This window comes from Podarcis filfolensis, assembly GCF_964270895.1.
Source record: "Podarcis filfolensis genome assembly, chromosome: 9".
NCBI lineage: Eukaryota > Metazoa > Chordata > Lepidosauria > Squamata > Lacertidae > Podarcis > Podarcis filfolensis.
Window position 1 is genome coordinate 6,543,735 of NC_139610.1, and position 24,586 is coordinate 6,568,320.

At 48.1% G+C, this 24,586-nt stretch overlaps 2 protein-coding genes across 2 annotated transcripts in view; both read left to right on the forward strand.

Moving 5' to 3' along the window:
- Positions 1–24,586, forward strand: part of STRA6 (signaling receptor and transporter of retinol STRA6) — a 55,481-nt gene that overhangs the window by 10,754 nt on the left and 20,141 nt on the right. The window contains exons 2-7 of the mRNA XM_083630407.1: positions 2,649–2,760; positions 11,313–11,391; positions 12,129–12,214; positions 14,012–14,151; positions 16,970–17,136; positions 17,655–17,783. Coding sequence (XP_083486533.1) covers positions 2,660–2,760; positions 11,313–11,391; positions 12,129–12,214; positions 14,012–14,151; positions 16,970–17,136; positions 17,655–17,783 — 702 coding nt within the window. The 5' untranslated portion in view covers positions 2,649–2,659. The remainder of the gene's footprint in view (positions 1–2,648; positions 2,761–11,312; positions 11,392–12,128; positions 12,215–14,011; positions 14,152–16,969; positions 17,137–17,654; positions 17,784–24,586) is intronic.
- The window catches only part of LOC310770178 (zona pellucida sperm-binding protein 3-like), a 141,737-nt gene continuing 139,731 nt past the window's right edge, over positions 22,581–24,586 (forward strand). Inside the window, exon 1 of the mRNA XM_083630637.1 lies at positions 22,581–22,659. The gene's annotated coding sequence lies outside the window, so the exon portion shown is untranslated. The remainder of the gene's footprint in view (positions 22,660–24,586) is intronic.

Genomic DNA, 24,586 nt, shown 5'->3' on the forward strand with positions numbered 1-24,586 from the left:
TTATGATCTATGGTTCATTTACACATGTATACAGCCTGAGTCTGGATGGAGAGAGTGTGGAGCATTCACATCCCAAGAGGGTCCTGTTTCTTCCAATTGCTGCAGCCCCAGATTCCAAGAGACCCCCAATATCACGTGTTCTCTGCCCGCCTCCCGCCCACGCTTGCAAAATGGACCCTGTTTCTGTTTGCTTAGATTCACTTGCCAGTTGTACTCAGAACAAACCCATTGAAGTGAATGAACCAGACTAACTTAGGTTCATTAATTTCAATGGGTCTACTCTGAGTCAGACTTATGTTTTAACAATGGCAGCCACCATCCAGGCTGACTTTCAAGCCCAGATTCCTGGCTCAGCTGAGCTACCTTCCTGTTGCAACTCCTGCGCGAAGTTCAATTGAATTGAATTAACTCCCTCTAAAAGAAATCAAAAAGCTGTTCTTGAGTCAGATCTCTTATCGTTTTTATTAAAAGCCACATGCAATATGCTCTCATTGCACTCTCTGCTCCTCCATCCCCTCCCACCCCTCAAACACTTCCCAATTCACTGTTGCGCTATTCATTTTGGCGAAAGGCAAAATGCTCTCTGGGGAGTGATGGATAGTGGGAAATGAAGAATACGCAGGGGCTTTATTGCAGCCATCAATCTCTTTCCTCGCAGTCCCGATCAAAGCCTTTGCTTTCCCAGGCAGAGGTTAGGCAGAGGAGCAAAGGGATCGAGTTTCGGGCAAACGCAGGGCGGAGTGTGGACTCCATGCTGGGAGAGCGAGCAAGAATTTGGCTCTCGCAAGACGGTCACTGTGAGATGCCCCATTCATGCTTGGCACGGTCTGCGGGGAGACAAGGGGACCGTACAGATGGGAATGTGGTGGCTTGGATCCCTCCGGTCCAAAGGGTGAAGGTATAGACCAGGCACCCCCAACCTGTGGCCCTCCAGATGTTTTGGCCTACGACTCCCATGATCCCTGGCTAACAGGACCAGTGGTCAGGGATGATGGGAATTGTAGTCCAAAACATCTGGAGGGCCAAAGGTTGGGGATGCCTGGTGTAGATTCTGGCTCTGAATGTGCCACCAACAGCCTGTGTGACTCTCCCCTCAGAAATTCTGAAATCCTTCCTTGTACATCTCCTTTGATTTTGGTGATCCGAATTCATAGAATCATAGAATTGTAGAAGGGATCCCAAGGGTCATCCAGTCCAACCCCCTGCAGTGCAGGAATCCCAGTTAAAACATCCATGGCAGATGGCCACCCAATCTCTGCTTACAATCCTCCAAGGAAGGAGAGTCCATCACCTCCTGAGGGAGGCCATTCCATTGTCAAACAGCTCTCATTCTCAGAAAGTTCTTCCTGGTGTTCTGGACTAGTTAGTGGCTAGTAGCCCTCACAAGCTGCACAGTTAAACTATGGAACTTGCTCCCCCTGTGTGATGGCCTGGGACTTGGGCTCGGACTCAGAAACCGGTGGAGTCTCGGACCGCACCGGATCCTCTGCCTCAGGCAGCATCTGAACCGAGTCTGGGGCCTGATCCTGAAGAGCCCCAGCCTGCACAGGTTCCCCTGCAACAAGCACCAGCTGGGCCGAGTCAGGGGCCTGAGCCTGCCCTGGCTCCAGATGCGGGGATTACCTCGTTGCCTTCAGCTGGGCCATCAGCTGGAGCCTCAGCTTCAGGATCTGTCCTTCCAGTGAGCACTCAGGGCTGATTTCCTTCAGAATGGATAGGTTTGATCTTGCAGTCCATGGGATTCTCAAGAGTCTCCTCCAGCACCATATTTCAAAAGCATCAATTCTTCGGCGATCAGCCTTCCTTATGGTCCAGCTCTCACTTCCATACCCATACATCACTACTGGGAAAACCATAGCTTTAACTATACAGACCTTTGCCTCCTTAGCTACTGTTTTTTAGAAATAGAGAGCGTGGTTTGGCTGAAATTGGGAGGAGTTGGGACACGGAACCCAAGAAGTGCCTGGTGAATCAGGCCCATGGCCCACTTAGTCCAGCATCCTGTTCTCATGGTTGCCAACCAGATGCCCCCCAGGGGAAGCCCACCAGCAGGATCTGAACCCAAGAGCCCTCTCCCATGAGAATGTAAGAAGAGCCAATTTGCCCAATCCTCTTTTAAAGCCATCTTTAATCATTTTTGCTTCAGCCCCCTCCTCCGCCCTGCTCCCGAGATTCACGTAAACCTCTGTTAAGTAAAGAAAACAATTGGTTTGGTTCATTCTGGGTCTGGCGTTCTCCGCAGTGGAGGGTTGGTGGGCAGGAACCCAATTCAACCTGCCCTTGGTTCCTTTTAATCTCCTTGTCTCATGTCATGACCCAGACTCTCCCAAGCGAGATTTTTATGGCCACGCTCTCTATTCTCCTTTGTTTTCATCAGCTGTTGAAACAGGAGTCACTTGGAGCCAAGTTCTACAGAGGAAAGTGGGAGGGAGAAAGAGGCAGAAGGGGCGAAAGGAAAGAAAGAGTTGAGTCGGATGTGTTGAGCCTCACAGCTGCCAGAGCCGGGCGCAATGGGGGTTTAAACTCAGCAAGCTGACCTGAATCAGCTGCGGGACAGATGCTTAATAAGAAGGGTTAAATCTATAGCTAAGAAAAAAATCTCACACATCCCCCCCTCCATTATTCTTTGCATTTATCCTGCCGGACAGAAGCAAACAGGATGTCTTCCCAAGGGCTGGTAACCGATGACCTCTCCATGGATGGCAACTTTGCTTCTGACGATAACTGGTATATATATGACCAAACAGGAGACCAGGATGAGTGAGTATTGCTAATCCATTTGTTTCCCAAGTATGATGTGTGTGTCACTGAGTGGGGAATGCGATTCAGTGGGGGGAATCCCAGGTCTGAAATGAATGTGCTCCTAAAACTTCCCCTTCCTTTCAAATTTCGGTTTCCTATCTGCTCAGGATACGCCAGCATTTACCGAGTGTTTGGTGCCTTTATGTCCAGCATTGTACTTTATTTGACCACTACATCTCATAGCTGGTTTGGGAGGGTGTTTTGAGAGTGTTTTCTTGGGGGAACCTGCAATGGCATATGACTACATTTGATTGCCTGACATGTAAAGGTATGTAGTATCTGAGAGATAACATGCAATGGAAGCTAGTACCTTACCTTCATATTCAGTGCCTGCCGAAACCATGAGTAGGAGCCAGCAGATCTAAAGTACTCAAATTTTCACTGGGGGGAGGGGGAGAATACATTTTGGTGATGTAGCAGCATATTTGCTTTAGGTCTAAGCCATAATCTGTCTTTCACCACCACCTTGCCACAGTCCTTGGCAAAGCTGTTCTTAAAAGTCCCTATGCCAGCATTTTCTGTAATCTATTAATCCTCCTGTAGCCCCATTTATATTACTACTTTATCATGGTCTCCTCCTGGGGCAGAAATCATATCATCATATATCATATCATATCCATATTCTATATTGCTGTTGACGTGTTTTTGGAAGTAGCCTTTTCAGTTCAGCCCCAAAGCAAATTGTATTTTGAGAACTTTCACTCCTCAGATCCAAGGCATTTTGTGGGGGGGTGCATTTCATACAACTGTCCAGCCCCGCCGGGAATGCAGCTTTTTCATTTATTTGTGGCATCTGTGGCCAGTGATCCATGCAATCTGGTGCTGACGGTGGTTCTGCTCCTTAATGGAGCTCAGGACTGTTCCCTCGCCATTCAGAGTGAGGGCAGGAATTATTATTTTCTGATCCTGCCCTCACTCGGATATGGTTTTGTGAATGTTTCCTGCATGGCTGCAGTGTTAATTTACTATCCTAAATACTCACCAAACAGCCTATGAACAAAGTGGTAACATTGGCAAACACCCCCCCCCCCAATTAGACATCAGTTTTGATGGATTGATGTAGATTATATCGGCTTGGATCAGTCTAAAGATTAGCGAATATGGCTTCATATTTGTTTCAATATTACCATTTCATTTTCAGTTATTTTAAAAGTCTTATTTTTATTTTTCTTCTATTTTTCTGTGGGAGCAGCAAGGTCCTCTTCCTTTCCTTTCCTTTTCCTTCCTTCCTTCCTTCCTTCCTTCCTTCCTTCCTTCCTTCCTTCCTTCCTTCCTTCTTTCTTTCTTTTTACTGGATTTTTTGAAATGATAGGCAAAACAAAAGTTTTATATCACTCTCACAATAAATTTGCTAAGCCTAAGCGATGTTATATAGAGTTTTTCAACAACAAAAAGGGAAATAAAATAAAGACCCACAACTACACCACAGGGTCCTTTGCGGGTGCATTTTGTTGACCCCAACATAGCCCTTTAACGTGGCCGTCAAAGGAAATGGTCTCCAGTGGGACTCCCATTTGTTCCTCATGAACCAAATGGGCTCCATTCAGTTTCGTTTTCCACTTGCTCCAAAATAAATAAAAACATGACAAGAGCCTGGCTGGATCAGGCCAGTAGCCCACCTAGTGCAAGGGGCTGAAGGTGACTTGCACAGTTCTCCTCCTCCCTGTTTTCTCCTCTCAACAACCCTGTGCAGTACACTAGGCTAAGAGTGGCCCAATGTTGGGATTCGAACTCTGCTCTCTCCCAGTCCCAAGTCCAACACTCTTAACTACTGCACCTAATTGGCTCTTCAGTCGGGCTGTTTGTTTTTGGTCGGGGTTTACTCATTGGTTTGAAACCTTCTGTCAAAGTCAGCTGTGATTTTTGACATGAAGCTTTAATAAATTCAAATAATGCTTTTTTGTTTTTGTTTAAAAACACAACATGGCATCCTGTTAAGGCTCTCGCTTTCTTTAATTATTTTGTTTGTCTCATAATGTTAGTTGATTGCCTTTCAAAGCTGTTCATGGGGCAATTTACATGTTTGTTTCAGTTTTGTTTTGTAAAATCCACCCTGAATTGGGGGGGGGGGGAGACACACACAACCTCTAAAACTAATAAACACATTTAAAAAATAATAATCATAAAACAACAGGAACATAGCAACAGGATGAAATAGTGCTGACTTTTCTACAAAATGAAAAACAAGGTGAAATAACACTTCAGGGTGAAAGCATTTATGGGAATCATATAATTGTAGAGCTGGAAGAGACCCTGAGGGATATCTAGTCCAACCTTATGCAATGCAGAAATCACAGCTAACCCCAATTTACTCCAAAGCCACAGCGGAAAAAGCCCTGCTTCCTGAAGGATGACAATAATAATAGTTATTATTATTTCTTGTTCTTCCCATGAACTGGATCTGAATGTGTCTGAAGTTGGCATCTTGCTGGATCCATGTGCAACTCCCCAGGGTGGCAAACAACTGAATTGCACATGGCAGCTTCTCCAGGGAGCCCTGGGCTCCTTTCTCCCACCCAGGCTGGCCTCTTCGTCCTCCGGGACAGGAAGAAGTGTAGGAGAGCTTCCTGTTGCAGTTGAGCCTTGCTTGAGCAACCAGGTCTCCCTGAGTTCCTGTGTGTTCCTATATCCTTAATTCCTGACTTCCCTCCTCGATCCTGACTCCTGGTTTATCCTTTTCAGTTCTGGCCGCTGGCTGGACTGGATTCACAGAACAGCTGCGCAGCCACTACAGGTGGGCTAAACAGGTTGCGGAATCTTTTACTGGCTTGGATTCAAGAACTAGACCAGAATCACAGCTGAACCTGATCCAAAAACCTTAGCTTGAAACAGGCATCAGGAATCGCCAGATGTGCAAATGTAGAATGGACTGGCTTAACAGCAGTCCATGCGAAATGGATCTAGGGGTCTTGGTAGACCACAAGCTTAAAGTGAGTCAACTGTGATGCAGCAGCAAAAAGGCCAGTGCCATTCTAGGCTGCATCCACAGAAGTCTAGTGTCCAGATCAAGAGAAAGCGTAGTGCCACTCTATTCTGCCATGGTCAGACCACACCTGGGGTCTTGTGTCCACTTCTGGGCACCCCAGTGTAAGAAGGCTATTGCCAAGCAGGAACATGCGCAGAGGCAGGTGACTGAGATGACAGAGTCTGGAATCCAAGACCTTTTGAGGAACTGTTAAGGGAACTGGGGGGACCCGGGTGGCGCTGTGGGTTAAACCGCAGAGCCTAGAACTTGCCGATTATAAGGTTGGTGGTTCGAATTCCCACAACGGGGTGAGCTCCCGCTGCTCGGTCCCTGCTCCTGCCAACCTAGCAGTTTGAAAGCACGTCAAAGTGCAAGTAGATAAATAGGTACCGCTCCGGCGGGAAGGTAAATGGCGTTTCCGTGTGCTGCTCTGGCTTGCCAGAAGCGGCTTAGTCATGCTGGCCACATGACTGACAAGCTGTACACCAGCTCCCTCGGCCAATAAAGCGAGATGAGCGCCACAACCCCAGAGTTGGTCATGACTGTACCTAATGGTCAGGGGTCCCTTTACCCTTTAAGGGAACTGGGGCTGTTTCGCCTGGAGCAAAGAAGACTGAGATGTAGCCTGAGAGCCATCTTCAAAAGCTAAAGGACTGTCACATGTAAGATGGAGTAAGCTTCCCTTCTGCTGCTCCAGAGGGGAAGACCCAAATGACCCAAATGAAGATTCAAATGACAAGGATGGAGATTCTGGCAAAATATCAGAAAGAACTTGCTGGCAGCAAGGGCTGTTCAACAGGGAAGGAGAATCCCTTGGGAGGTTGTGGACTCCCTTTCCTTGGAGGTTTTTAAGCAGAGGTGGGATGGACCTCTGTCAAGGGGGCTTTAGCCATGATTCCTGCATTGCAGGGGGTTGGCCTTTGGGATCCCTTCCAATGCTACAATTCTATGTTCCTAAAATGAGGTGCCGAGTGATTCAGCTGGGCCTTGCTAAACAGCATGACCAGAAGTGGGCACAAAGCTCCTCTTTGCATTCAGATCCCAGGAAGACTTGGACTGCAGCTTCATTCATCAGCCGTAACTTGATCCCTGTTTGGGTTTGGGTGAAACCAGAAGCACTGAAAAGTCACAACAAAGAGCCAAATTGTCCCTTTCTCTAGGTCAGCATCCTGCTGCTCCTCTCTCCAGAATGTTTGTTCTTGTTAGACTTTACCAGGGAGGGTAAAAGGTAAAGGTAAAGGGACCCCTGATCATTAGGTCCAGTCACGGACGACTCTGGGGTTGTGGCGCTCACATCACTTTACTGGCTGAGGGAGCCGGCGTACAGCTTCCGGGTCATGTGGCCAGCATGACTAAGCTGCTTCTGGTGAACCAGAGCAGCACACGGAAACGCCGTTTACCTTCCTGCCGGAGCGTGATTTCGAACTGCTAGGTGGGCAGGAGCAGGGACCAAGCAACAGGTCGGCGGTTCGAATCCCCGCAACGAGGTGCGCTCCCCTGGCTTGGTCCCTGCTCCTGCCAACCTAGCAGTTCAAAAGCATGTCAAAGTGCAAGTAGATAAATAGGTACCGCTCCGGCAGGAAGGTAAACGGCGATTCCGTGCACTGCTCTGGTTCGCCAGAAGCGGCTTAGTCATGCTGGCCACATGACCTGGAAGCTGTACGCCGGCTCCCTCGGCCAATAGAGCGAGATGAGTGCCGCAACCCCAGAGTCAGCCACAACTGGACCTAATGGTCAGGGGTCCCTTTACCTTTACCTATCCTTGTGAGGTAGGTCAGCCTGAGAGTGAGTGACTTGCCCAAGTGGCCAAGTGGGGATCTCAGGTCCTAGTCTGACACTCTTACTATTGCACCACAGAGGGCAGGGCAGTGTAGTTCAGCTGGGTTCCCAGTGCTCTGTGTGGCTGGCAATTGCCCAGGGGTGAGGGCAAGGCAGCAGGGTGCAGCAGCAGGACTTTTGGGTCGGCTCACCCCCACCCTCTTGTGAAGAGCCACTTAGGCAGAGCTTTGGGGAGCCCAGAAAGAAACACTATCCGACCTGTGCCACCCCAGCAGCCACGACTGTGCATATCTTGAAAAAGCGACCATTCTAAAGAGGTGAGTTTCTTGCTCTGGGCCACAATCCTGGCAAAACGCAACCTTGCCCACAGCAACAGCAAGTGGCTAGCAAAGTCCCTGGTTTCAGATAGGCTGGTTTCTTCCAAGCCAATTTCCCAGTTCTTGGCTTCTTCCCAGGGTGGGGACTGGGGAGCCTCGGGTCCAGGTGGGCCAAATAAGAACATAGGAAGAGCCTGTGGGGTCAGATCAGTGGCCCATCTAGTCCAGCTTCCTGTTCTCACAGCAGCCAGACAGATCATAGAATTGTAGAATGATAGAGTTGGAAGGCACCCCAAGGGTCATCTAGACCCACCCCCTGCAATGCAGGAAACCAGCAAGGAGGACCCGAGCACAAGAGTCTCCTATCCTGTGGCTTCCAGCAACTGGCATTGAGAAGCAGTCCTGCTCCGACTGTGGAAGCTGAGCAGAGCCCCATGTGACCCTCAAGTCCTCTCTAGAGCAGGGGTCAGCAACCTTTTTCAGCTGTGGGCCGGTCTACTGTCCCTCAGACCATGTGGGGGGCCAGACTATATTTTGAAAAACAGCCTTGGTCCAGTATACCTGAAGGAGTGTCTCCACCCCCATCGTCCAGCCCGGACACTGAGGTCCAGCTCTGAGGGCCTTCTGGCGGTTCCCTCACTGCGAGAAGCCAAGTTACAGGGAACCAGACAGAGGGCCTTCTCGGTAGTGGCACCCTCCCTGTGGAACGCCCTCCCACCCGATGTCAAAGAGAACAACAACTACCAGACTGTTAGAAGACATCTAAAGGCAGCCCTGTTTAGGGAAGCTTTAAGAGACTATTGTATTTTAATATTCTGTTGGAAGCTGCCCAGAGTGGCTGGGGAAACCCAGCCAGATGGGTGGCGTGTAAATAAATAAATGAATGAATGAATGAATGAATGAATGAATAAATAAATAAATAAATAAAATGATCGAATTCCTGTGCCCCACAAATAACCCAGAGATGCATTTTAAATAAAAGCACACATTCTACTCATGCAAAAACACGCTGATTCCTGGACCGTCCGCGGGCCAGATTGAGAAGGCAATTGGGCTGCATCCAGCCCCTGGGCCATAGCTTGCCTATGCCTGCTCTAGTGGGTCCCTAGAGCAGGGACCCACGGTAAGGGCCACTTACGTTCCTCTGACCACGTTTGCGTGTGTCCACCACCCCCGCTCTGTAGCTTCTGGAAGGTTGTCCATGACAAGTTGTGGCCCATGAGATGAAAGGGCTTCCTCATCTCTGCCTTCTTCTAAGGCCTCCCAATTCCCAGAGTGCAGGGCCAGCCCAAGACATTTTGGCACCTGAGGTGACCCATAAAAGGCAACCCTCCTCCCCACCGGGAAAGAAGGCGTGAGTGAAGATCTACACCAGGAACAAGGGGGAGAATGTAGTTCAACATGAAGATCTGCTGCCTCTGTGGATTCTGCCGCCTGAGGCGGTGACCTCACCTTGCCTCATGGGTGGGCCGGCCCTGCCAGAGTGCCCTATAAAGAGAGGCTGGCTGTTAAACCCCTCTGGGAACTGGAGTTTTGTGAGAGGAACGGGGCTCTCAGCACCCACAACAAACTCCACCTCCCAGCATTCTTTGAGGGCAGCCATGACGGTCTAAAGTGGTGCCCTAGCACTTTCAATGCAGGGCATGAGCCTGGCCTAAGTGGGCTCCACCTGCCATTGGCTCTGATGCCCCCCAAGGGGCTCCAGCTCATAGCTGTCAACTTTGCCCTTTTCTTGCGAGGAATCCTATTTGGAATAAGGGAATTTCCCTTAAAAAGGGGGGAAGTTGACAGCTATGCTCCAGCTACCCTGATGCTCCTTTGCTCATTGTTTGCCAATAGCTGCTTGGCTCCATCTCCTAATTCCATCCAGCCTTTTTATGTATGACAAGGGGGTAGGTGCCAGGGTCAGCTTCTCCACCCTTTTCAGCCCCCGCTGCTTAGCAAAGTCCCCTCCCTCCCTCCCTCCAGTAACGTCCCTTGGGACCCACCTGAACTAATTCCTTATCCGCTATGGTGCATTTCCCAGCTCTTCAAATAAATTTCCACGGTTCTCCATCTCCCTTAGTTGAACCGTGTTATGCATATTTAGCGCCTTTAATCTCTTGCTCACAAAACCAGTTCTTTTAACACCCCTTCGGTTAATTTGGTTGCTCCTTTAAAAAAAAAATCCCTTTAATTTTAATATATATTGCCTCCCATTAACATAAGATATGTAAGCTCTGCCCTCAAACCCCTATTTTCCAAGGAACCAGAAAATGGCTTTGCATGCATGACATAGATTTATCTCCCTGCTTGGTTAATATAGTGGCACACATATACCAGAGGTTTCCTGGAATAAGTATTTTACCCCCTGAGGGTGGAATCCTTGTGGGAAATCCTCCTTTTAGCTGGGCACAACTTATTGGATTCCATTTTACACGTTTGTGTGTTCAGACCCAGAAACCTACCCCCTAAATAAATTTACACTTGACTCAAATTTTTGGTTTGGTTTTTGGCAGAATTTAGGCCACAACTTTATTGATTACAGAATGTGACTGGTTGCATAGGCTCTGGTTCGACTAGCTCCCTGCCATGCAGGTAGCTCTGACCCAGGGTTCCAGCATAGGTCAGCCAAGGGTGAACACCTGGATAAGCGGAAAGCCGGGAACAGGCTATCTCCGCTACCCAAATGTCCCCCTGGACTCAGGCACGGGCACAAACCCCTCTCAGGGGTTGACCAAACCATCGAGTCCCTGGATTCCTTTAACGGAATACCCTTCACATAGGGATGGCGAAAGCGTTCTCCCATCCCTGTCACCTGAACCAGAGCCTATCTGCAACCTTACAAGATGTGATGATTTGCTACGTGGCAGGTGAAACCCAGATGGCAACAGCCAATCAGCCAAGTTGGGAAAATTCCTGCTGTGCCCCTGTCCCAATGACACACAACGGCATAGCAAGGTCGAGCAAAGCCCTAAAAGTAGGGAGAGGTGAGCGGGTGTTCCGAATGCATGCGCCGAAAGAGGAAGCTCTGGGTCACGTGCATGGGCATAAATAGGTCCCTTGAACTGTTTAGACTACGTCCCATTGGCCACATTGTACCCAGCTTCGAGGGACCTACCAATCGGGTGTTGTGGCTTACCAATTGTACCCACCCACAGCACAGGGTGTTGGTTGACCAGGTCTCACCGCAATACGTTCCCTCTTTAAGGGAGGGCCTGATCTCTCCTGTGTTAGCTTTTTGGGCCCCTTAGTCCAGCACCCTCTTCTAAGCACAAAAGCCCTCTTCCCTTCCGTGGTTTCCAGCTAGGAGCCCCGATAGCCTTTAGCTCCATGGATTTGTCTCATCCTTTTTTAAAGCCATCCAAGTTGGTGGGCATCGCTGCCTCCTGTGGAAGGGAGTTCCATAGTCTACCTGTGCACTGCTTGAAGTGAATGTTATTTTAAACATTTGCATTTCTTTCATGTAGCATGACTCCTGAAGTTATCCCAGACTGCCATCCCACCATCCCTTATGACCTCTACCACGCCTGCATGGCTCCAGTATCAGTAAGTATTTCCCAAGTCGTCTCCTGCTCATGGAGCTCACAGACAATTTTTCAAGAAGATGAAGTCATACTGGAGACATCACTGTGAGCAGGGAAGAGGAAAGGGGTTGCTAACTTGCCTGCGAAGTTTAATTTCATTTGCAAGTGACATTTGTGAAACTAAACTGAAATGTTAGGTCAACTCATTTCTACAGCATTGGTGTATCATGTTTCTCGTTTATGTAAAAGGTCTTCCACTGTTATTATTTCATAGAGCTGAAGCATAATGGTGGACACTTATTGATCTATTCTAAAATATTTCTAAACTGCTTAATATTTTTTTTAAAAAAATGTTAGGGGTATATGGCAGTACGAAACATAAGGAGACGCTAAAATAATCTAATGAAGCAGAGCTTTAAAAGTACCATACTCAACTACCAAAGCCTATGCAAACGGTTTGTCTCTGCAAAGCAAGTAACTGAAGTTGCTTCATGTACAATGGAGAGAAGGGCTTTCCAGAGTGTAGGAGAAACAGCGGAAAATGTCTGTTTTCAAGTCAGCACTCTAATGTATTTCGTAGTCAAGTAAAAGTAAAAAGAAATCAACACCTCAGGGCCGTCTCATAAGGGCCCTGCTATAAACCTATAAGCCCTTGGCTCCTGGAGCTGCCACATTTTATATTTATCAAGATGGGATAGAGCTGTGCAAACAACAGTCTTTGTTGCTCTCATTGAATCTACACCACTTCCTCTCTTGCAGCTGGCTGTCTTGCTGATTCTCTCTCTGCTGGTGAAGCGGAAGAAACTCTATAAAAATTGTTGGGATGGAGCCCCTGGACTGCTAAGGTACCCTCCGCGGCCCAGATGCAGCCTAGGGATGGAGGACATGGTCTTTTGCTGTCTCTGAGCTAAGATTGACAATTGTCATTCGTCAGGTTGTGAGTTCTTAAGGTGGCAAATCGGGCGGCGTGTGATGGTGGTAGGACCATCAAAGCCAGAGGCAGGTCCAGGAGGTCCTTCCTGTTGGCTGGCATGTGTGTGGGCTGCATGAGCTTTGCCCTACATCATTCTTTGCTGCCCCCATGACTAGTAGAAGGTGAACAAAATATGCAGAAATAAGCAGATTTATGTGGGTCGGGCTAATGAGCACAATGTAATGTATGCAGGTTGTAGAAGGCTTGCTTATACATTTCTATGCCACCTTTCCTCCAAGGAGCTCAATACGGCACATATGAAACGCCCCCCTCCCTGTTTAATCTGATAACAACAACCCTGTGAGGTAGATCAGGCTCAGGGGCAGTAACTGGCCCCCAGAGTCACACCCAGGGAGCTTCATGGCTGGGTGGGGGATTTGAACCCAGGTCTCTCCCAGGTCCTAGTCCTCACTTAATCTCCACAACAACCCTGTGTGGTAGGTCCTGCTGAGAGGCAGGAACTGGCCCCCCAGGTCACACCCAGTGAGTTTCATGCTGGAGTAGAGATTTGAACCCTGTTCTCTCCCAGGTCTTAGTCCAACATTCTAGCCACTACGCAACTAGTAAAATGGATGTGTATACACCTGGGTAGGGAGGCTACTTCGAGCAGAGGGCCACATTCTCTTGTGGGCAGCCTTCCAGGGGCCACATACTAGAGAAGCAAGAGGTATTGCCCGGGGAAGAGCAGGCTCTGTGAGGGATGTGGCAACAGGGACCATGGCATGGGCACACTTTCCAGGATTGCACTGTTGCACCTCTCTGTGCCCTTTGGTGGGAGGGGTGGCCCACAGCTCAGTAGTAGAGCATCTGCCTTGCATGCAAAAGGTCTCTGTCTCAATTGCGGTCATCTCCTGAAAAGGGTCAGGTCGCAGAGCCCTTCATTGCTCTAGACGCTGGACAGTCACTGCCAGTTAGAGCAGGAAATACTGCAAAAGCTGGGTCAATCGCCTAAGCGGCTATGGGGCAGTTTCCTAGGCCACCTGAGTTCAGCCATTTACACTTGCATATAGCAAGTGAGAAAAGCTCAGGTGTATTTGGCTTCTCCTACCTGGGTGCAATTTTTGGAAACAACCAAAGTTGAGAAGAGGAGGTTAAGGGGTGATATGATAGCCATGTTCAAATATATAAAAGGATGTCACATAGAGGAGGGAGAAAGGTTGTTTTCTGCTGCTCCAGAGAAGCGGACACGGAGCAATGGATCCAAACTACAAGAAAGAAGATTCCACCTAAACATTAGGAAGAACTTCCTGACAGTAAGAGCTGTTCGACAGTGGAATTTGCTGCCAAGGAGTGTGGTGGAGTCTCCTTCTTTGGAGGTCTTTAAGCAGAGGCTTGACAACCATATGTCAGGAGTGCTCTGATGGTGTTTCCTGCTTGGCAGGGGGTTGGACTCGATGGCCCTTGTGGTCTCTTCCAACTCTATGATTCTATGATTCTAAAGTCATTTGTGCAGATTCTTGTCCATGCACAGCATGAATGCATTGAGCACACCCCATCGTTCCAAAAGTTAAACACTGAAATGGTGTGGCTGCACTTCAGTCTCCACTCTGGGCCTGCGGTGTGTCTGCAAGTCTGCAGAGTTTGTGGAGAGGGCAGCCCTTCTGCAGAGATGTTCTGCTGGTGCAAATGGCTCCTTTTTTAATCATTCTCGTCTTTGTTCCTCCTTAAGCCCTGTGCATTTCTTGGAAGAGGAAGGTCACAAGGGGCTGTCTGTGGCAGTTTTTGGCATCCTCTTCTCCTCCTTATGCATCCTGGTTCTGGATAGCGACCCTCTGCCCTTCATCTCCGGCTCCTCGACCCAGAATCGAGGTAACACCGAGAATTGTTGTTATTATTATTCTTTATATCCTCCTTTTCATTAGACCGGGACTCGAGGCAGCTTACATAAATCAAAACAGCCCAGATAAAATGTTGTTGTTGTTGTTGTTGTTGTTTAGTCGTTTAGTCGTGTCCAAGTCTTCATGACCCCCTGGACCAGAGCACGCCAGGCACTCCTGTCTTCCACTGCCTCCCGCAGTTTGGTCAAACTCATGCTGGTAGCTTCGAGAACACTGTCCAACCATCTCGTCCTCTGTTGTCCCCTTCTCCTTGTGCCCTCCATCTTTCCCAGCATCAGGGTCTTTTCCAGGGAGTCTTCTCTTCTCATGAGGTGGCCAAAGTATTGGAGCCTCAGCTTCAGGATCTGTCCTTCCAGGGAGCACTCAGGGCTGGTTTCCTTCAGAATGGATAGGTTTCGTCTTCTTGCAGTCTATGGGACTCTCAAGAGTCTCCTCCAGCACTTCCATACATCACTACTGGCCAGATAAAATACAGAAAGCTAGAAACTTACACAAGAGAATCATTTAAATGTAGTTAAACTCTGATAGAATTAAAGTGATATAAAGCCAAATCTATTATAACACAGATACTAAAAATGGCACAGCACTATAAAAAGCCCTTTCCTTTACAAAACAATTGATTCCCCAAAGCCTGTCAGAATAGAGCCGTCTTCACCTGCCAATGGAAGGACCACAAGGAGGGAGCCAGTCCAGCTTCTCCAGCAAGGGATTTCTAAAGTTGTCTGGGAGCAGCCACCAAGAAGGTCTTGCCCCATGTCCCCACCAAGCATGCCTGTGAGGGTGGCAGGACCAAGAGAAGCCCCCCCCCCCGACCTCAGAGCCCAGGCAGGTTTATATGGGAGAATACAGTCTTTCACAGAGCCTGGGCCTAAGCTGTATAGGACTTTATAGCCCTGTATAGTCATAACCAGGTTGCCTCCATGGGCACAGGAGAGACGCCTTCTTCAATGGCCTACTACACCATCCTTTTTAATGTTGTGCATTTTTCGCCACTCTGGAGACCTTCAGGGCTCCAAAAGCTGCATTGTGTCTGCAAGATTTATACATTGAGAATGTGGAGAATGTGAAGACCCCTGCTGTATCGGAGCCAAGATCCAGCACCCGGCTTCTTGCAGTAGCCAAACAGTTGCTTCCAGGCAGGAAAGGCCCAAAATTGAGAGAAATGCAACTTTTGAAGTATGTTATATATTGTTTCATACTTCAGAAGTTGCATTTCTCTCAATTTTGCAATGCAAATGCATATGCTAGGGTAAAGTGTACATAAAATGTATATATCTGTTAAAATAGCATACAAAAATGTATTATGTATGGGGCAATGGAACCCAAATTCATTCATTCATTCATTCATTCGGTTTCTATACTGCCCTTCATCATAAGATCTCAGTTGTGCATATTAGGGAAAATGACCAGTTGAGAGGGTCAGGAGAAAAAGGGGGGCCCTGCCAGGGCACAAGTGGGCCCACTTCCCAGCTGCTGCCTTGACTCTTGAGTCTCCTGTTGCCGGCAGCTGCCTGGCTACACACTTTGACAAAGCCTTGCAAAACTTGGTGTGGCAATGGCTAGGACTGATGGGAGGGTCCTCTGAAATCTCTGAAGGGCACCAGGTTGGGGGAATCTACCCCAGAGCTGACATATGTCACCCCTTCCGTTTTAATATAATCATGTTTTGTGTCAGTTATCACAGAGCACTAGATGACTCTTAAGAGCTGTTCCGCTGTGCAACTGTGTGTATGTGTGCACAGGTTTAATGAACACACTGTGGACACACAATTTGCGTGGTTGGAGTTCCCCAGACATGGTGTAAATGGGTGTTTTTAAATATGAACACACACACCACTCATTAATCCTGCAGAGCTCAGCCATGGAGAATTCCTTATCTATTCTACAGGGTGTTTCCTAAACTGATGTGAAGGGCAGGAGGGTAGACCAGACCGTACATTTCCAGATCTCTCACCAATGCATGGCTGGGAGCAATTTGGGAATGCCAGGAATCCATTCCGGGGCAATGCCCTACAAATGATGGAAGGGTTCAAGGGATAGATGGAAGCTCAGGAGAGGGAAGAAATTCAACTGAGTTCACATTTAAAGGTGAACCTGCCTGATTTACACTTCCTGAAACAATATGTAAACCGAAACACTGCTTTCTTCTTCTTTTTTAAAAGAAAAAATCGCACTTCTCTTAATTTTGCAATTCAGAGCAAAAGTGTGTATATAAGAAGAAAATGTGCATAAATGCATATATTAGTGAACAAATATCCTTGCTACTGGGGGCAGTTGCTTGCAAATATATGTACCGTACATCAAGAAAAACGGCATACAGAAAATGTATAATTAAGAGAAATAATCACTAAAATGTTGACAGGTTTTCATGAGGACTTTAAAGAGGGGGGGAGAGAGAGAGAGCATTTGCAGACTGATGTGTCAGTGCAGAGAACTAAACTTTAAGAAAGTAGACCTTTAAGAAATTTGCCCATCCCTATCACACAATCCTGGAATTGCAGAGTCAAAGTAGAAGCCCCTGCGACGCAGGAACCCCTAAACTAGAAGCCACACTGCCTTGGCAGCTTATGCACCAGCACCTGTCGTTCTTCCAAGGGAGTAGCTTCCAAGGAGCTCTTTTGCATGGGGGAAACTGATGCAGCATCTTCAAGGGACGTTTGTGGGAGCCCCATCACTGACTCCACCCTGCATGCTCTCGGCATGGCTTGCCTTGCTGAACTGCCTCTGTTTGTTGTCCGACTGAGGCTCTTAACCTCTGCCCTTCTCTCCCCCTCGATCTCCCTCTCCAGAGTACTGGAAGATCATGGCTTTGCTCTATTACCCTGCCTTCTACTACCCCTTAATTGCATGTGCTACGGTCAGGCACAGAGCTGGGTACTTCTTGGGCTGCCTGCTGTCCTGGTGCCATTGCCTGGTCCATATCTGGCAGAAGGTGGAATGCCCTCAGTCGCCCAAGGTAAAGACAACCGGGGAGGCTTGGAAGGCCCTGAGGTTTGGTTGGCATGGGCCAGTTCTAAATGGCTGCAAGGAGGAAGCCCGTTTCTGGAGAGACTGGTTGATGCTTTGCAGGAGGGGTGGGCAAGAGAACCTACCCATGTTCTGAGCAATATCTGATGCCCATAATGGCACCATAGCTGTGTGTGCCTGGCCCGTTTTTGCAGACCTCAAGACCCAACCGTTGGCAAAGAAAGGGCTTGCTGGGAATCAGGAGTGAGGCAAGGAGCCTCTTCAAGGGCTTTCAGCTCAGGATCTGCTAGTAGGGTGTGACAGCAGAGGGCCCACCAGAGGCAATGACAGGCAATCAACAAATTCTAGCATTGTCCCTACCCTCCTCTTCCTCCCTGCTGGGTTCTGCAAGGGTTGTAGGAACTTGCTGGAGTTATCCAGCAGGGGGAGAGTTGTCGCTTGCAATGGGATTTGTGAGTTGAACACAGGTTTGTCTTTCTTGCAGCCGTTCTCTTTGTCTCTGCTCAGATTTATAGGTACTATTCCCTGCTTTCTTATCTCCCCATCATCCTGTGCCTTGTGGTTCTGAGCCTTTGGTATCCTGCACAGCTTGTCAAGAGCTTCAGGGAGCAGAAGAGGAAGAAAGTGACGGTGGAGGTAAGGCATGGCAACATCACTGGGTCAAACTGGAGGAAGATACGTCTCCGGGTGCTGGTGTAGACTGAGTGGAGCAGGGATGGGGAACTTCATCTCCTCCAGATGCTTAATTATAAGAGTACTTGTATACCAATATATAACACACATATGGTTTACACAACAATGAAAACACAAAAGCTGTACACAGTTAAAAACATTCAAAAGGCTAGAAACAGACCACTATTAACCAGGGTGGAAAGATGCATTCTTAATTGCTTGCCCAGCAGAATAGAAAAGTTTCCAGTAGGTGTTTCACAGTGGGCACAGAAAGCATCTGCTGAATCTCCAGTGGCGGAGAGTTCCACAGGGCTAGGCCAATGACACTAAAGGCTCAGTTGCTTGTTGTTGTCAAGTGAGCTTCACCAGCTCGGGTGAACCACATTCCTGCAGGTGATCTCAGTGGGATAGAAGGGTTCAGGCCATAGCTGTCAACCTTCCCTTTTTTGCCAGGAAATTCCCTTATTCCAGCGCCGTTTCCCACTGCTATCCCAGATTGTTAGATATCCCGTAGACTGTCCCTGGACAGGTGAGGCTGCTGATCCCTTATTTTCGAGGCCGCTGATCCCTTCTTTTCAAATCTGAAAGTTGACAGCTATGGTTCAGGCAAACCCTGGACCTAAGTTGTTTGGGGCTTTTATAAATTAACGCAAGGACCTTACACCTGTCTCAGTAGTAGATGGGCAGCTAGTGCAGCTGTCAGCAATCTGGTGACAACATTTTGCACCAGCTGGAGCATCTGAACCAGGACCAAGGGCAGTTCCACACACAGCGCATTGTGGTAGTTCAGCCTCAAGGCTTACGCGTGAACTACAATTCTGGGACTCCAACTCCCATTGGCCTCCGCTGGCATGTCCAAGGTTTGGGGTGATGGGAGTTGTGGTCCAACAAATCCCTGAAGGGCCACAGGCTCAGCCTCTTCATCCCTGGAACAGAAAGGACCTTAGCACAAGAAAACAGACTGCTGCAAAGGAAAAGCCTTACTTTATTCCTGGGACGTGGGGAGTGTGCATGGCTTTGTCACAAGGCCAGCTGTGAACAGAGCCCATCTTCCCTAACCATTGGCCATGCTGGCTTGGGCTGAAGGGAGCTGAGAGTCAGAAGGACAGAATAATTCTCAGGTAAGGAAGTGTTGGGAACATCAGCTGGCACCCTCTGTTTCAACTTTTAAATTCCTGATGGAAGCAGGCAGTGAAGAATACATTTTCCACAACTGTTAGTTGGTTACTGATTTTAACTTTTTCATGCAGTTTTTATTGTATGCTTTTACATGCTCTTGTTGTAAACTGCTCTTCTTGTTCTTATGAATAAAGGTAAAGGGACCCCTGACCATTAGGTCCAGTCATGGCCGACTCTGGGGTTGCGGTGCTCATCTCGCTTTATTGGCCGAGGAAGTCGGCGTACAGCTTCCGGGTCATGTGGCCAGCATGACTAAGCCGCTTCTGGCGAACCAGAGCAGCGCACGGAAACGCCGTTTACCTTCCCGCTGGAGCGGTACCTATTTATCTACTTGCACTTTGATGTGCTTTCGAACTGCTAGGTTGTCAGGAGCAGGGACCGAGCAACGGGCGCTCATCCCATCGTGGGGATTCGAACCGCCGACCTTCTGATTGGCAAGTCCTAGGCTCTGTTTAACCCACAGTGCCACCCGCATCCCTGTTCTTATGAATAGTGGCATATAAATATACCAACTTGTGTAGGGGAAAAATACAACAGGACTTGCTCTTGTTGAATTGGGGTTGTGCGGGGAGATATACAGGCAGAAATTCTGAGATGGTGTGGTGGTAAGGTATTACAGCAGAGCATGTGGACCTGTCTAATGATTCCGACTCCCAACTGTTTCCATTACGAAACAGGTGCAAATTATGCAAGGCATCGCCAAGATGTGGTGCATATTTTTGGAGTGAGCACAAATTGTAGATGCCGTACAGAAACAGAAAATGGAACCTGACCCACTTGGCAGTTCCTGAAATGTCAAGGTGACATGCATGCCTGCGTGCATTTAAAAATAACAAGTGTTTCATTTTCAAACACCTTTCTGCTCCATGACGTTCTGGCGGTGCAGAGTTTCTTTTGGTAGGGAGGAATGAGCTGTGCTCTTGTAATTACTTGATAGGCAATAGATTAAAGGTAAAGGGACCCCTGACCATTAGGTCCAGTCGTGACCGACTCTGGGGTTGCGGCGCTCATCTCGCTTTATTGGCTGAGGGAGCCAGCATTTGTCCGCAGACAGCTTCCGGGTCATGTGGCCAGCATGACCAAGCCGCTTCTGGCAAACCACAGCAGCGCACGGAAACGCTGTTTACCTTCCCGCCGGAGCGGTACCTATTTATCTACTTGCACTTTTTGGGGTGCTTTCGAACTGCTAGGTTGGCAGGAGCAGGGACTGAGCAACGGGAGCTCACCCCGTCGTGGGGATTCGAACCGCCGACCTTCTGATCGGCAAGTCCTAGGCTCTGTGGTTTAACCCACAGCGCCACCTGCGTCCCACTGGGCAATAGATTAAGCTGACACAACAAAATGGAGGAATTGTCTGGCCTGGGAACAAACAGCTTTCTAAGTTCCTAGCTCAGGAGTAGGGAAAAGCTTGTGGCCAACTAGATGCTGTTGACCAAGCCTCAGGGACTATGAAAAAGCTGTTGTCCTGCAACAGTGTGAAGCCAATGCAGTTCTCGGCTGCATTAACAGAAGTCTCATGATCAGTCAAGGGAAGTTCTTGCTTTTTACTATGTATTTTTGGTTTTTATCTTTTATTTTGATGCTGTGAACTGCTCTGAGGTCTACAGATGAAGGGCAATATACAAATCTAATTTAATAATCATAGTTACAGGTAGGTAGCCGAGTTGGTCTGCCATAGTCGAAACAAAATTTTAAAATTCCTTCCAGTAGCACCTTAGAGATCAACTAAGTTTGTTATTGTTATGAGCTTTCATGTGCGTGCCAATAACAAACTTAGTTGGTCTCTAAGGTGCTGCTGGAAGGAATTTTTTTATTTAATAATAATAATAATAAAGGTAAAGGGACCCCTGACCATTAGGTCCAGTCGCGGACGACTCTGGAGTTGCACGGTCATCTCGCTTTACTGGATGAGGGAGCCGGCGTTTGTCCGCAGACAGCTTCTAGGTCATGTGGCCAGCATGACTAAGCCACTTCTGGCAAACCAGAGCAGTGCACAGAAACGCCGTTTACCTTCCCTTCAGAGTGGTACCTATTTATCTACTTGCACTTGACGTGCTTTCGAACTGCTAGGTTGGCAGGAGCAGGGACCGAGCAACGGGAGCTTACCCCGTCACAGGGATTTGAACCGTTGACCTTCTGATTGGCAAGCCCTAGGCTCTGTGGTTTAGACCACAGCACCACGCACGTCTGAATAATAATAATAGTCCCATTGTATTCTGCCTTGGTCAGACCACACCTGGCGTCCTGTGTCCAGTTCTGACCACCACTGTTTAAAAAGGATATTGACATGCTGGAATGTGTGCAAAGGAGGGCAACCAAGATGACCAAGCCTTATGAGGAACAATGGAGGGAGTTGGGCATGTTCGGCCTGGAAAAGAGGAGACTCAGAGGAGAAAGGAGAGGCATCTTCAAATATCTAAAAGGAGGATGGAGCAAGCTGGTTTTCTGCTGCTCTGGAGGGCAGAACCCAAACCAGTGGATTCAAATTGCACGGAACAGGATTCCGACTAAAGCTTAGGAAGAACTTCCTGGCAATAAGAGCTGTTTGACAATGGAACATGTTCACTCAATCCTCAGAAGGTGGTGGACTCTCCTTGCTTGGAGGTTTTTAAGCAGAGAGTGGATGACCATCTGTCAGGGATGCTTTCGCTGTGATTCCTCAATGAGCCTTGGGGTCCCTTCTGATTCTACAATCCTGTGATTCCCTTCCCAAGGCCGACTCTAATTGAGGTGCCCTCAGTTTACAGGGTGTGTGGGAAAGACAATTTGGCTCTTTGCGGGGGGGGGGGAGGACAATAATCTGCTTTTATTTTTGCTGAAATCTAAACCACTTAGCTCAAGAAGATTTGAGTTTCTGAATGTTTCCTATTCAGAGCCTTACAGTGGAAGGAGGAGAGTGAGTGTTTGGCAACAGAATCATAATCCAAACGATTGGCAAAGGGTTTTTATTTTAAGAAAGAAAGCTCTATTTAAAAATAAATAAATAATCGATAGAAGCCCAAATCTGCGCTTGGATTTTAGGGCTTAGCCCAATCCACAACTCTGGGATAAGGAGTCGGAACAGAACATTCCTTCTTATTCCACTTCAGATATTTGTGCAGATCTCCAGCTGGGATCCTGCAACAACCTTGTGTAGTGACAGACCCACTCCTCTCCCCGCGATAATTAGCACCTCCGCAACTGCGATCACAAAGGCTGGCGAGGCATATGGGAATTATGCAAGGCATTTTTAAATAGGTTGCAGAAGTCGGGTGCTTCTTTAAAAATATAAGAAGTGTGCTGAGGATGTTGCGGAAACAATGAAGGTGCAGCATCCCTTCGCTGGGCCTTTTCCGGGTTGGCGCAAGCAAGAGCATACCCTGACTGTCAGTGGCAAAGAGAGAGGTCACCAACAGAGCTTCACTCAAAGTAGATCTAATATAAATGCAATAAATAAATATATCATGGGTGTCTTTGCTACATATCACAGCCTGCATGTTGGTGGGTACAGTGGTGTAGCGTGGGTTGTCAGCACCCGGGGCAAGGCAAGTAATTTGCACCCCCTAACCGGTGGATTTGCGCCCCCTAACCCGTGGATTTGTGCCCCCTAACCCTAACCCCCAGATGTTGCGCCCGGTGCGGCCGGCCCCCGCTGCACCCCCCACGCTACGCCACTGGGTGGGTAGCCTTTCACAATATGGTTTTGCTTCCTGCAGGAAGATGCTGGAACAATCAGCTATGAGCCTCTTCCTGAATCACTGCCTTGCCAACCCACCGTGGTGCCAGTCCTTGCCCACTGACTGTAGCGTCAGATAGTGACTTGAATGTGTGAATGAGACATCACAGATTAATCAGCGCAGATGGTAGCTGTTATGTACTGAGTTGAATAGGATCCAAACTGCAGCAGTCTGATTGGTCCCAGAACAATGCAGCAGTATGACTGGTTGGCAGGAACCACCCAATCATGCTCCAGATAGAAGTGAATCCACAACCTGATTGGCTTACAGTAGAATTCCGGAATTAGCCAATCATGTGCAGCCCATTGTGTAAATAATGTATATAAAGCAGATACTTTGAGAGGACATTCATTCCTCCTCACCACTATGAGCTGAATAAAGAGCATGAAATCACTTTGCGACTCTGAGTATATTTCAGTAGCGTTTCTGGAGGGGCTCAGAATTCAGAGAACGTGGTTTGCATGCAGAAGATCCCAACTTCAATCCCCAGTATCTTCATGCAGGGCCAGGAAAGAATCCTTTCTGGAATGCCAGAGAGTCATGGCAAGTTAGTGGAGAGTCTCATTGGAGAGACAGTGTGGTGTAGTGGTTAGAGTGTCAGACTAGGACCTGAAAGAGGCCAGGGTTCAAATCACCGCCTCGGTGCCAGTCACTGCCTCTCAGCCTAACTTGCCTTGCAGAGTTATTATGTGGATTGAGAGAGCCTTGTGTGCTACATTGAGCTCATTGGGTGGCAGATTGGGTTATAAATGCAATAAATAATTATAATTATACTAATTCTAAACAGGCAATTTTTTTTCCAGTGGTGGCTCCTCAATTGGGAACCCAAGGAGGTTCACCTGGCATCATCTTTGCATATCTTTAGGTGCCAAACAAAAACATTCCCTTTTAATCAGACCTTCGGCTTTTATGTGTCTTATCACCTGTTTGCATGGGGGGGGGGCGTATTTTAGTGTAGGGTTTTGTTTTTTTTAAATGAATTGTCTTTAATAATAATAAAAAATAATAATTTATTATTTATACCCCGCCCTTCTGGCTGGGTTTTCCCAGCCGCTCTGGGCGGCTTCCAACAAAATATTAAAATACAATAGTCCGTCAAACATTAAAAGCTTCCCTAGACAGGGCTGCCTTCAGATGTCTTCTAAAAGTCTGGTAGTTGTTGTTCTCTTTGACATCTGGTGGGAGGGCTTCCACAGGGCGGGTGCCACCACCGAGAAGGCCCTCTGCCTGGTTCCCTGTAACTTGGCTTCTTTCAGTGAGGGAACCGCCAGAAGGCCCTCAGCGCTGGACCTCAGTGTCCAGGCAGAATGATGGGGGGTGGAGACACGCCTTTTAGATCCCCCAGCCTTGCCTCCATGCTGGTTTTAATGATTCCCTGAAAAATGGGGTGAAGCAGAGCTCTGGCTGAGCGCACCTGAAAGAGAGCCAGGATGGACTGAGCTTTTGGTTGTGCTTCCTCCTGTTTTCTCTCTCAGCAGCATCACTGGCTTATTTTGCCCTTTTGAAAAGATGCAGCTCCTACCATATTATCCCCACTCAAAGCACATTTGCCACATTGCAGTTGAAGGGCAAGCCTCCCTAAAAAATTTCCTCTACAGCACTAGAGACATCTGGCCAGGCAGCCTGTGAATCCTTCTGTACAATTGGTGGCCTTCTCCTTTAATTCAAAGAGCCTTTTTACTTGAACCACATTCCCTGGAGACCATATTTTCTGGTCCTTCTGGTCCTCAAGGGAATAATTGGAGAATCCTGTGTGGTCTCTGCCCCAGCCCCCTTTGCTTTTTAATTTATTCTTCATCTCGTCCTCCTTCCTTGCCCTGATTTCCCAGGTGGTGCCTGCCATCAAATATCTCTTGGATGAATTGCTTGCAT